Source organism: Geotrypetes seraphini, chromosome 6, assembly GCF_902459505.1.
Source record: "Geotrypetes seraphini chromosome 6, aGeoSer1.1, whole genome shotgun sequence".
Taxonomy (NCBI): domain Eukaryota; kingdom Metazoa; phylum Chordata; class Amphibia; order Gymnophiona; family Dermophiidae; genus Geotrypetes; species Geotrypetes seraphini.
In genome coordinates, this window is record NC_047089.1 from 248,755,468 (window position 1) to 248,768,798 (window position 13,331).

At 41.6% G+C, this 13,331-nt stretch overlaps 1 protein-coding gene across 4 annotated transcripts in view; it reads left to right on the forward strand.

Moving 5' to 3' along the window:
- Window positions 1-13,331, forward strand: part of USP9X (ubiquitin specific peptidase 9 X-linked) — a 589,740-nt gene that overhangs the window by 383,303 nt on the left and 193,106 nt on the right. For all 4 annotated transcript variants that reach the window (XM_033949377.1, XM_033949378.1, XM_033949379.1 and 1 more), the window contains 2 exons: window positions 12,795-12,903; window positions 13,184-13,330. In XM_033949377.1, coding sequence (XP_033805268.1) covers window positions 12,795-12,903; window positions 13,184-13,330 — 256 coding nt within the window. The remainder of the gene's footprint in view (window positions 1-12,794; window positions 12,904-13,183; window position 13,331) is intronic.

Consider the following 13,331-nt stretch of genomic DNA (forward strand, 5'->3'; position numbering starts at 1 on the left):
GACCCGTTTAGTAACTTTGAGTTTACGCCCAGCAGTGTCTACGGTGAGCTGTCAAAGCTCAAGGTTAACAAAGCAATGGGGCCGGACAACCTGCACCCCAGGGTGCTTAGGGAGCTGAGTGATGTCTTGGCGGAGCCATTGTCCGCGCTCTTCAACCTCTCCCTTAGTACAGGCAGCGTCCCGTTGGACTGGAGGACGGCTAACGTCATTCCACTCCACAAGAAAGGCTCAAAGATGGAGACAGCAAACTACAGACCAGTGAGTCTAACATCGATAGTGAGCAAACTAATGGAAACTCTAATCAAACACCAATTAGATAAGATCCTGGATGAAGAGAATCTACGGGATCCCCGACAACATGGATTTACTAAGGGGAGATCCTGCCAATCCAACCTGATCAGCTTCTTTGACTGGGTAACGGGGAAGCTGGATATTGGGGAGTCCCTGGACATCGTGTACCTGGACTTTAGCAAAGCATTCGATAGCGTACCACACCGCAGGTTACTGAGCAAGATGAGTTCTATAGGATTAGGTAACACATTGACGAAATGGGTTTGGGAGCTGGCTTGGAGGTAGGCTCCAAAGGGTGGTGGTGAACGGCACCCCCTCCGAAATGACGGAGGTGATTAGTGGAGTACCACAGGGCTCAGTCTTGGGCCCAATCCTATTCAACATCTTTATAAGAGACTTGGCAGAAGGGCTTCGAGGTAAAATAACATTATTCGCCGATGACGCCAAACTGAGTAATGTAGTGGGCAAATGCACAACAGACGAAGATTCAGTGCCCGACAACATGATGCACGACCTACTCCTACTGGAGCGATGGTCTAGGACATGGCAACTCAACTTCAATGCCAAAAAATGCAAAGTTATGCACCTGGGCAACCAGAATCCATGCAAGTCTTATACCCTTAATGGCGAGATCCTAGCAAAAACGGTAGCAGAACGAGACTTGGGGGTAATCGTCAGTGAGAACATGAAGTCTGCCAATCAAGTGGAGCAGGCTTCGTCCAAGGCAAGACAAATCATGGGCTGCATACGAAGGGGTTTCGTCAGTCGTAAGGCGGAAGTCATTATGCCATTGTATAGATCCATGGTGAGGCCCCACCTGGAATACTGTGTGCAATTCTGGAGGCCGCATTATCGCAAGGATGTGCTGAGACTGGAGTCGGTGCAAAGAATGGCCACCCGGATGGTCTCGGGACTCAAGGATCTACCATACGAAAAACGGCTTGACAAATTACAGCTATACTCGCTCGAGGAGCGCAGAGAGAGGGGGGACATGATCGAGACGTTCAAGTATCTTACGGGCCGCATCGAGGCAGAGGAAGATATCTTCTTTTTCAAGGGTCCCACGACAACAAGAGGGCATCCGTTGAAAATCAGGGGCGGGAAGCTACGAGGTGACACCAGGAAATTCTTTTTCACTGAAAGAGTGGTTGATCGCTGGAATAGTCTTCCACTACAGGTGATTGAGGCCAGCAGCGTGCCTGATTTTAAGGCCAAATGGGATCGGCACATGGGATCTCTTCACAGGGCAAAGGTAGGGGAGGAACATTAAGGTGGGCAGACTAGATGGGCCGTGGGCCCTTATCTGCCGTCTATTTCTATGTTTCTATGTATTCAAACTAGTAAGCAAAATAAGACACCACACAGATACTACAGAACCATCACGATCAAATCCCAGAGGTCTCCACCCTAGCCAACCACTTTAGGAAAAAAATCACCGACCTCAGAGCCTCAATACCCCCTCCTCCACCCAATCTTGAATTCAACCTCAAAACGCAGAATAGTGAATCCAAAGGCGATATGAGCCCCCAGATTGGAATAACTTCCTTGCACTCTTCAACAAATACTCCAAATCAAATTGTCTACTAGATGAATGTCCGTCTAAGATCATGCAAGATGCAATACCAGAATTTAAGAGGGACCTATTTAACTGGGCAACTTACTCTCTCAAAAACGGAACCTACCTGGAAAATATGGGACACATCCTAATCACACCCATACCCAAAGACCAGAAGATCTCGCTCACACTGGCGTCCAACTACAGACCCATAGCGAGCACCCCCTTTTTCACCAAAATGCTGGAAGGGCTGGTCAACTTGGAATTAGTAAATCACTTAGATAAGTACTCTCTCCTAAATGACCACCAATCTGGATTCAGAAAAGGATTCAGCACCGAGACAGTCCTAGGCTCTCTCCTTAACCACCTATATGACCTTTTCAATCAAGGTTCCAGTGCCTTGATCCTACAGTTAGACTTCAGCAGTGCCTTCGATCTCGTGGACCACGAAACTATGCTTAGGTGCCTCGACGAAATGGGAATATCAGGAAGAGTGTGGACCTGGTTCCAAGGTTTCCTAACCAAACGATCTTATCAAGTGGTCCATGAAGGAAATTACTCTGAACCCTGGAAAAGCCTCTCGGGAGTCCCACAAGGATCCCCCCTATCTCCCACCTTGTTCAATATATACATCTCTTCTCTAGGCCACCTTTTACAAAAGCTTAACCTAACTTATTATATATATGCAGACGACATCTCCATACTAATACCAATAACAAATGTGACCTCAGCCAACTCAAAACATATCTCCTCCATCATGCTTGCAATAGAAAAATGGACTTTAAACTTCAAACTGAAATTAAACTCAGAAAAGACAAAGATTTTCCTTGCTAGCCCAAACGAGAAAATCTCCGCAACTACAATATATGTAAACGGCCATGATCACCCAATACTAAAAACCATAAAAATACTGGGAGTCACCCTGGATACCCACCTGACCCTGACCGAGCACATAAACTCGGTGACTAAAAAATGCTTCTTCATCCTTTGGAAACTGAAAACCATAAAAAAATACTTCGACCCGCTATCCTTCAGAATATTGGTACAATCACTGATTTTATCCACCCTGGACTACTGTAACATTGTCTACTTGGGAATATCTAAAAAAAAATGTGAGAAAACTGAGAATAGTTCAAAATACGGCCATCCGTCTAATATTCGGACTAAAGAAGAGCGATCATGTTAGTCCATTCTACAAACTCCTTCATTGGTTACCAATTGAAGCACGAATTCTATTCAAATTCTCCTGCCTCTGCTATAAACTAATCTGGGGACTGGCCCCCAGCTACCTACTACCTCACTTCGAATTCCACTCCTCTATTAGGCCTACCAGAAACCGTAACCTCTTTACCTACCCAAATATCATAGGCTGTAGATATCGCACCTTCTTTGATAGAACATTCAAATTCCAAGCAGGTAGACTGCAAACTTGGATAGGCTACTTCACTGATGCCGCCAGAGAATCATATAGTATCTTTAGGAAAGAACTAAAAACCACCTTGTTTAAGAAATTTATAACCTAACCAGACTTCTCCCCTAAAATCGGAGCCTCCTCCCATCCCAAGGAGTCCGTCTACCCTCTTCTGCCAAAATTTCTATCTTTAATTGTTACCAGTTTTTCCCACTGGTGCCCGTCCTTCGTTCAAATGTACCAAGTTAACAACTTACTTCTCATCAACATCTTATGTTATCTTTTTCACCTTTGCAGTCTTGTAACTCAAAGCGCAATCTCCTTTCTCTTCTCCTACTTATGCTCTGAATATCGTCGACTGTATAATGCTACTCATTGTGAAACCGTGTAATATACAGACCCTGTAACTCTCCTGTTACTATCACTAGATGTTCAATGCTATACTCTGTAATTCGCTGTCTGTACAGTTTCTCTTCATTGTAAACCGCCTAGAAGTCGCAAGATTGTTGGCGGTATATAAGAATAAAGTTATTATTATTATTATTATCCTTGTTGCTCTTCTCTGGACCCTCTCGAGCATCGCCATATCCTTCTTAAGGTACGGCGACCAGTACTGAACGCAGTACTCCAGATGCGGTTGCACCATCACCCTATACAGCGAGAAGATAACTTCCTTGGTTCTGGTAGTGATACCTTTTTTGATAATGCCCAGCATTCTGTTCGCCTTTTTTGAGGTCATTCCACATTGTGCCACCAGTTTCATTGTTTTATCCACCAAAACCCCCAAGTCCTTTTCTAGGTTGCCTTCCCCCAATATTATCCCCCCCATCGTGTAACTGTACATCTGGTTCCCTTTCCCTATGTGCATAACTTTACATTTCTCTACATTGAAGCCCATCTGCCATTTATTTTCCCACTCACTCAGTTTGTTCAGGTCCCTTTGAAGTTCTTTACATTCCTCTACAGATCTAACCTTGCCGGAGAGTTTTGTGTCATCCGCGAATTTTATAACTTCGCACTTTGTCCCTGTTTCCAAGTCATTAATAAATATATTGAATAGCAGTGGCCCCAGCACTGACCCTCGTGGGATGCCACTCGTGACCCCTTTCCAGTCAAAATAATGTCCCTTTATTCCTACCCTCTGTTTCCTGTTCACCAGCCAGTTTCTGATCCATCTGTGTATGTCCCCTTCCACCCCTTGGTCTACAGCAGAGTGCTGAATAAAGTATTTTATAATTTTTCACTATTCTGTTTACTTAATATTTCATAATAAAGTAATTATAAAATACTTTCTTTGTGTTTATTTGATTCCTATTCAAGAGAATTACTTTATATATAGTCAATATAGGCACAGAGTTAAATTTTTTAACATTTTCTAATGGTGTTGTGCCTCGTGATTTTTTTCATGAAACAAGTGTGCCTTTGCCCAAAAAAGGTTGAAAAACACTGGTCTACAGTTTCCTTAGTAGGTGCTCGTGAGGTACCTTGTCGAAGGCTTTCTGGAAGTCCAGGTATACTATGTCTATGGGGTCACCTTTGTCCAAATGTTCGCTTATCCCCTCGAAGAATTGCAGCAGGTTTCGTTTGGCAAGATCTTCCAGTACAGAAACCATGCTGGCTTGTTCTCATCAGCTTATTGTTTTCTATATGCTCATTGATACTGTCCTTGATTAATGATTCGGCCATCTTATTTTTATTTTTCCTCTAACTCTACTTTTCACTTCACTATTACTCTCCAGGTACTTTAGTTAGATTGTGAGCCTTCTGGACAGTAAGGGAATTTTCCAAGTACCTTTCTTATTTCTAATCTTAATGTATATTTTCTGTAAACCGCTTAGAACCTAACGGATGTAGCGGTATATAAGAAATAAATTACATTACATTACATTACATCTTCCCTGGAACTGAGGTTAAGCTGACCAGTCTATAATTCCCCGGGTCGCCTCTGGATCCCTTCTTGAAGATAGGTTAACATTCGCTATCCTCTAGTCTTCCGGTATTACCCCTGTTTTCAAGGATAGGTTGCAAATCTGCTGCAATAATTCCGCTATTTCGTCTCTAAGTTCTTTTAGTATTCTTGGGTGGATTCCATCTGGGCCCGGAGATTTGTCAGTTTTTAGCCTATCTATCTGCTTGAGTACGTCTTCGTGGCTTACCTCAATGCATGATAATTTTTCCTCTTGGTCCCCCTTGAAGAATTTTTCCGGTTCCGGAACATTGGATGTGTTCTCTTTCATAAAGACCGACGAGAATAACGTGTTTAATCTGTCTGCTACTTCCTTTTCCTCCTTTACCACTCCTTTCCTGTCACCCTCATCCAGGGGTCCCACCTCCTCCCTCGCCGGCTGCTTTCCTTTCACATATTGAAAGAAGGGTTTAAAGTTCCGTGCCTCCTTTGCAAGTCTCTCTTCATACTTTCTCTTTGCTGTTCTGACCACGTGGTGAATGTTTTAAGTTGATTTTTTAATTTGTCGAGTGATGTGTCTATCCTGATATGGGGTGGAGGTTTATTCCAGAAGAATGGTCCTGCAACTGAAAAGATACTAATGTATGAAATCTTATTGGAAGGTAGGGGATAAGGTAGTGATCAAGAAATAAAGGCGTATGAGTCAACTTGATTTTAAACACTAGAAGAAGAATTTTGTATACCTGTCTGTTTTATCTGTAACCAGTGTGCTGTGTATAGTAATGGGGTTATATGAGCAAATTTATGAGCACCTGTTATCAGTTTGATTGAGGTACTTTGTGGCTTCCTGTTGCTCACCGCATTATATATAAACTGTCTCCTTACTTTTAAATCTCTGGTATTTAAAACCCCAGCCTTTATTTATAGGGTTTTAATTTCATATACATCACCTAGACTCTTGAGGTCAAGTGACCAAAATTAGTTGGTCATCCCTTCTCTTAAAGTTATTAATACGCGGCGGCAGACTATTTTTTCTGTTAGGGCTCCCCAATCCTGGAATTCTCTTCCAATTCATCTGAGAGATGAAAAGAATCTTGAAAAATTTAAGAACAAACTAGAGTCTTCTTTTTCAAGATGCATTCAATGTTTAATTGAACTGCTTTTGGCTCTTAATCCATTTTAACTACTTTGATTGTTTTTTATTCCCCTTCCTATTGTTTTTAACCTTAATTGTTCTACTTTTATAACTAGATTGTATTTCATCCTGAGTTTTCCCTATGTTTTTATTAATGTACGTATAATTTAATTTATTATTATGTATTAGTAGTTATGAAACTTGTCGTTTATGCTTGTAATTTTATTTACTACAATGTATTAGTAGTTATAGTACATCTCTTTTATGTTTGTCTTCCTATATTTTGTAATTTTATCACTTTGTACATCGCTTAGAATTCGGAATAAGTGATTAATCAAATGTTATAATAAACTTGAAACTTAAACTTGAATTGTAGCTGCTGAAGCTCCCTTAGTGGTAGATCTTAAATATAGAGAATTACGGTAATCCAAATGGGTAATGACTAGTGAATGTATCAGAATATTGAAAACACTAGTGTTTAAGTCTGTTACATTAACGGGTGCTAGAATAGATGTGTAAACTTTTAGCACAATGGGGCACTGAGGCCTTTCTTTTTCTCTTTCTTTCTTTGCTTCCTGCTCCCCTTGTCCAGCAGTAGCCCTTCTCCCTTCATTTTACCTCCCCCCGTCCAGCTGCACCCCTTTCCTGCTCCCCCTGTCCAGCAGTAGCCCTTCTCCCTTACTTTTACCTCACTCCTATCCAGCAACACCCTGTCCCTGCTCCCCCTGCTCACAAAAGCAGGTGATTAAATGCTCGACTAACCCGGTGGGGCGGCCTCCATTGCTTTTGGGGCTCAGCACAGCTGGTTCTTTGGTCAGCCAGGCTGCGGACCTTCTGAAGCCTAAGAAGTGCAAATTTAGATCATCTAAGAGTGCCTCTATGCCCCAACCAAATACTTTCTCTGACTTTATAAAGTTTTTGTGGTCAGAATTTCAAAGTAAGTGTTCTGCTGCTGGGTGGTCTCCGTCCCCTCCCCCTCCAAAGACATTTTTAGGCAGTGTGGTACCCTTGGGGATGTCCTTGCCTCTGCCCGCTCCGGCTGTTGCTCTACCTGCTCATGTTCTGGGGGATCCATACGCTGATCCTGACTTCTCTGATCCATTGTTTGACAGTGCTGCCCTTCCTGGATCAGGGGATCCAGACTTGTGTACTGGATCTGCAGATCCCATGGGGGCTCCAGATTCTAGTGGTGATCCTACTGTCCTGTGCTTATTTGAGTTTGTGGCTCTGCCTGATCTTATTGCTGAATCTTTGCAAGAATTGAACTTAGTGATTCAGCCTATTTATGCTTCTCCAATCTGGTTCTTGGAGGCTGGTCAGCCCTTTGGAGTTGAGAAGAATTTGTACATATGCTCAACTTGTTGGGGGAGTAGTTTCTGGGCTCCTTTGAAGCCTGTGTTGGCAGTTAACGGTACTGTGTAGTTATATTTGAGCAGAACAATGGTTTAGCCTGTTAACAGGTGCCTCTACATCACACATGTGGGTGCCTCTCGGTGTTTGGGTACTGACTGTAGAGGGCACTAAACTGGTATGTGAAGTACACTGGAGGCAGAGTGAAAAATCCGGTGTGGATTCCTTCTGCAGCATGCGAGTATGGGGAAATAACCCTATTGTCTAGAACAGCAGTCTCAAACTCGTGGCCCACCAGGTACCTTCGGTCTATACACGATTGTCCACTCCACAAGTGTCTGGCAGTCACAGTAACCACATGCTAACGCTTTCCTGCATCTGTACGCGATTGTAAGATGGAGTCCAATTGCGTGCTGACACTGGAAAGCGCTTGCATGAGGTTACAGCAATGAGGCGGACAACATTCCAAAATGCAAGGTAATCATTGGAGCAATGGTTGGAGGCAGTGCAGCTTGTGTTTGTGTCTGGTGCTGGAGGAGGTGAGAGCTGAAGGCGATTGCGAAAGCCTGTCATAACTATTATAATCTTTTGTTACTTCAAAGGAAAAGGAAATATGTTAAACTTCTAACTGTGAGTACCGCAGAAAAAAATAGTTAATGTCTTATTAAAGAAATGACAATTTTGCATGAGGTAAAATCTTTATAGTTTATAAATCTTTCCTTTAACAGTTAAATGAAACTATAAAGAATTTTACCTCATGCAAAATTGTCATTTCTTTAATAAGACAACTATTTTTTCTGCAGCTCTCTAAGTACCTACAAATCCAAAATGTGGCCCTGCAAAGGGTTTGAGTTTGAGACCACTGGTCTAAAATGTCTCACCATCTACTGGAAAGGAGCTTACCAAGGTAAGTACATAACCTTTTTTTCTTAGAACTTTTAATGTGGGTGCTGGTGGAACTGCAATGTTGTCGAGATGGATGGGGGTTACTAAGCATTGATAGTCGGTGTGCATAAAAGAAGGGTTTTAGATTTAGACGGATTAAGTGAAAGTTTATTATCTTTTAACCAGGAAGATATTTGAATGAGTGATTGATTAGTAGCAGCAATTCCTGAGTGGTTAGAGGGATCAAGAAATTGTATATCATCAGTGTAAACGAATGTTGTAAATCCTAATGACTGGGCAAGTGTCAAAAGAGGAGCCAGGAAAATACGAGGGCTGTTCAAAAGTATCAGAGCTTTATTCATTTAAAATACTCATATTCAGATACAACAATATTATACTAATCTCCTTTAAAGTAGTCCTCTTGGGCTGTCACACACTTCTTCCAACGGTTCTGCCACTGCAGCGCTGGAATGCCTCTTTTGAGATTGCTCGCAACTCGTTCATCGTATTCTGCATGATGTCTTCTCTTGACTGAAATCTGGTCCCTTTCAGGGGTATTTTCAGCTTGGGGAAAAACCAGAAGCCACACACAGCCACGTTGGGAGAGTAGGGAGCCTGAGGAATCACAGATGTGTTTGGCCAGAAAACTTCGTATTAAATGTGAAGAATGGGCAGGTGCATTATCGTGATGCAGCTGCCCACTGCCCACAGGTCCGGCTGTTTGCATCTCACAGCGTTACGAAGATGACGCAGAACATCTTGGTAGTACCCCTTGGTGATGGTTGTGCCATGTGGTGTGTACTTATGATGAACCACGCCACTGGAGTCAAAGAAGACGGTCAGAATGACTTTGACATTGCTGCGGACCTGCCTTGCTTTTTTTTGGCCTTGAGGATGTTGAATGCTTCCATTGTGATGACATCAACTTGGTTTCTGGGTCATAGCCAGTGATTACTGTACTGAGGAAGTTGGGATCACTGTTCACAGTCTCCAGCATGTCCTGTGTGATCTCCAAAGGGAGTTCCTTCTGCGCAATCGTTAGCAGCTTTGGCACAAATTTCGTTGCAATCCTTCTGAAGCCCAAATCCTCAGTCAAAATGGAATGAACAGATCCAACTCTGATGCTTGCCTCATCTGCAAGTTCTCTGATTGTGATTCGACAATCCTACATCACCAGGGACCTCACTTGGTCAATGACTATCTCATTTCTGGATGTTGACATACTAGAACGTGCTTCACTCTCCACTGATGTGCATTCATCTCTGAAGCGGTTGTACAACTCCTTTATCTGTGTGGTGCCCATTGCTTTGTCCCCGAAGGCCTGTTGAATCTTGCAGATCGTTTCCACTTTGGAATCGCCAAGCTTTACACAAAATTTAATGCAGTAGCGTTGTTAAACTTTTTCTGTTTTGTCAAAACAGAAAATTTGACGATGCTACTTACACTTCTCACTCATCGGCGGTCTGCCAGCGACAGACAGCTTCTGTAGGCGGGAAAAAATTCAAACATGCGCATTAGGGTCGCCTACATATGTGCACCAAACCATGCCTCCCTAGCTTTATTTGTTTACGCAAGAAAAATTAAGGTCTGATACTTTTTGAACAGCCCTCGTATTAAATAACATTGGGGACAAGATGGAGCCTTGTGGTACTCCATATGGAAAGGAGAGAGTCTGAGTAGGTATTATTGAACAGTACTCGATGTATGCGATTATTGAAGCATGAGACAAACGATTCATATACTGTATCTGAGATACCTGGGTTTTTAAGACGTTAAAAGTTCATGGTCTATCAAACGCAGCACCGAGATCTAGTGAAATAAGAACTGACTGGTGATCAAGTTGATAGAGGATTAATGTGAGTAAGCATAATAAAGACAGTTCAGTTGAATGGTGGTGGCTAAAACCAGTCTGAGGGTGGAGAGAACTGTTTTTTCCAACTACTCTGCTAGATGATTAAAGACTCTTTTCTCTACAATTTTGGCTTAGAAACTAAGATTAGCTATTGGATGGTAATGGTCATTAATACTTATTGTTTAGTATCTTTGATTTTTGGTCAAATACTAGCCTCTTTTCAGCTCAGGCACCTAGGATTTAAGCATGCATAAGGCTTCTTGGGTAAACATTACCTGGTGAATCATCCATCTGCTTAAGTATGAGCTATTGCCATTGTGGTGGTTTGCTCTCTTTCCCTTTAAGCCTTTTTGATACCCATCCCCCAGTTTCAAAAAGTGACAGCTCTTCAAGAGAGAATGGAAAGGTATTACATCATAGACACAATTGTAAAGATGAACATCTATTCCTCCCCCCCAAAAAAAAAAAATAAAAAAAAAAAATAATATATATATATATATATATATATACACACACACACACATATATAAATAAATAAAAGAGGGTTTGTTACAGAAACACTGCAGGTCATTCCATAGAAATCCTCTGTGCAGCTTACAACAGCAAAATCGAATAGACTCCAAGCACAGAAATCTAAGATGTCTACTGCACAGTAGGTAACCATGCCGAAGGATTTGATACCAAAATCCTATTCTGTGCATGAAGTGACATTGGCATAGAAAAATTATTAATCCTCTTGACAGTATGGTTCAAAAATAAAGGGCTCACAGCAAAAGCAAAGTACACAGCTATGCAAAAAGCAATAAATAGAAATGCTAAATACATAAGATGCAATCAGTAAAAGATGCAGTCAGTACCAGAGTTACTGCCAAGTATCTTCACATGTGGTCACTCTAGAGCAGGGATCTCAAAGTCCCTCCTTGAGGGCCACAATCCAGTCGGGTTTTCAGGACTTCCCCAATGAATATGCATTGAAAGCAGTGCATGCACATAGATCTCATGCATATTCTTTGGGGAAATCCTGAAAACACGACTGGATTGCGGCCCTCAAGGAGGGACTTTGAGACCCTGGCTTTAGAGGCAGATGATTCTCTATGGTGGTTTTGTTTGTGAGCTATTAAGATTAAGGAAGGTATGAAGAAATGCTTTTTGTGCCAAACTTCTGCCTTATGGAGATCCGTTCTTAAAGTTCTTCAAGATCAATGCACCAGAGCGCATTTATGGGATGCTTTCACCAGCCTGAGCTCTCCAACTTGTATAGAAAGTAATCTGCCTTCATGGCTAGACTGGCCAGGAATTCCTGATTTCATTGTGATAAACTTAGGGGTGACACCATAGGGGTGTCAAAGTCCCTCCTCGACCGCAATCCAGTCAGGTTTTCAGGATTTCCCCAATGAATATGCATGAGATCTATTAGCATACCATGAAAGCAGTGTATGCAAATAGATCTCATGCATATTCATTGGGGAAATCCTGAAAACCCAACTGGATTGCGGCCTTCGAGGAGGGGACTTTGACACCCCTGAAATAACAGCTATCGACCTAGTCGGGCAATCCAAGATGGAGATTCTGTCCCATTAAGGCCACTTTTTCTGTTTTGGTTTTTTCACTGTGATAAACATCTAGCAACTATAGACCTGATCAGGACAATCCAAGATATAGATCCTGTCCTATTAAGGCCACTTTTTCCTGTTTTGGCTTTGTTTTCTGAGTTTGATGGAGAGGCTGAGAGAACAGAGAAGCAGAGAGGCTCTCAGAGAATCTCCAGAACTAATTATACTCGCTTAATCTGTGGAGATGTTCAGTACCATTCCTTTCTTCACACCATGGTCTTGAAAATAAGCAGCATCTGGTTCTTGGCATGATGTGTTGGAATGCACTGCTAGGGTTCAGTCTACTAAATGAGTTTTTTCCTTATTTTAGAAGCCTCTACTTATATCCCTGATGATTGTGTAATTGGAGCAATACAGATAAGCAACTTTGCTTTTCTCCTTTCTCTCTATTCTTCCATTTCATGCAAAGCTATAAGCCATCATTCCCAACTAGCTATAGATTTTTCCCCCTATTTTAAGACTCTCCTACTTATTTCAAATATAGTCATGTAGCAACAGTCCTGAGGCTGTACCGGGGCTCCTTTTGGAGCCTTGTATCATGGGCTCCAAGTCTAGCCATTAGCTATAACTTTAGCAGTTACCATGGCGTTACCATCACCACAAATGGCACTATTTCTATTCCCAGCTGACCAGGGATGAAGATAATGTTCAAGAATCTACCTAGGGGAATATTGTTCAGGGGGTCTTAATCTGTGTTCTGTCTTGTTTTTCTCCTGTTAATTTTGTGCTGTGACATATTAATTTACAAAAACACAATATAAAATATTGAAACATGTACATTTTTGCATATTTTCAGAATTGTTCGGCAAATGGCACAAGAACAGTTTTTCCTTATGGCTACAAGGTGTTGCATGGGACACAGGCCTTTGCTCTTCTTCATTACTCTGCTGTTCACTGTGTTGGGGGTAAAGTCTTATTTTAATATTCTTGTATATCAATTCTAGTTTATATGCATATATACATTTGCTTGAGGATATATATATATATATATATATATATATATATATATATATATATATATATATATATCATAATTACCACTTCAAGCAAATGTAGAAGCAGTCTGTAAATGTAAAGAATCATGGCTAAGTTTATCTAGTGCTAGATTTAGCTTATAGCAGTCTTGTATTTGAACATTCTATTCTGTGAAATGCATTTTAATGTGCAAATAATGTTTTGTTATAGAGCACTGCTAAAGAAAGAGCCAAACATGCTGGAGACTATTTCACGCTATTAAGACACCTGCTTAATTATGCTTACATAAGTAGCATTAATATGCCCAATGCAGAGGTTCTGTTGAATAATGAAATTGACTGGCTCAAAAGGATAAAGG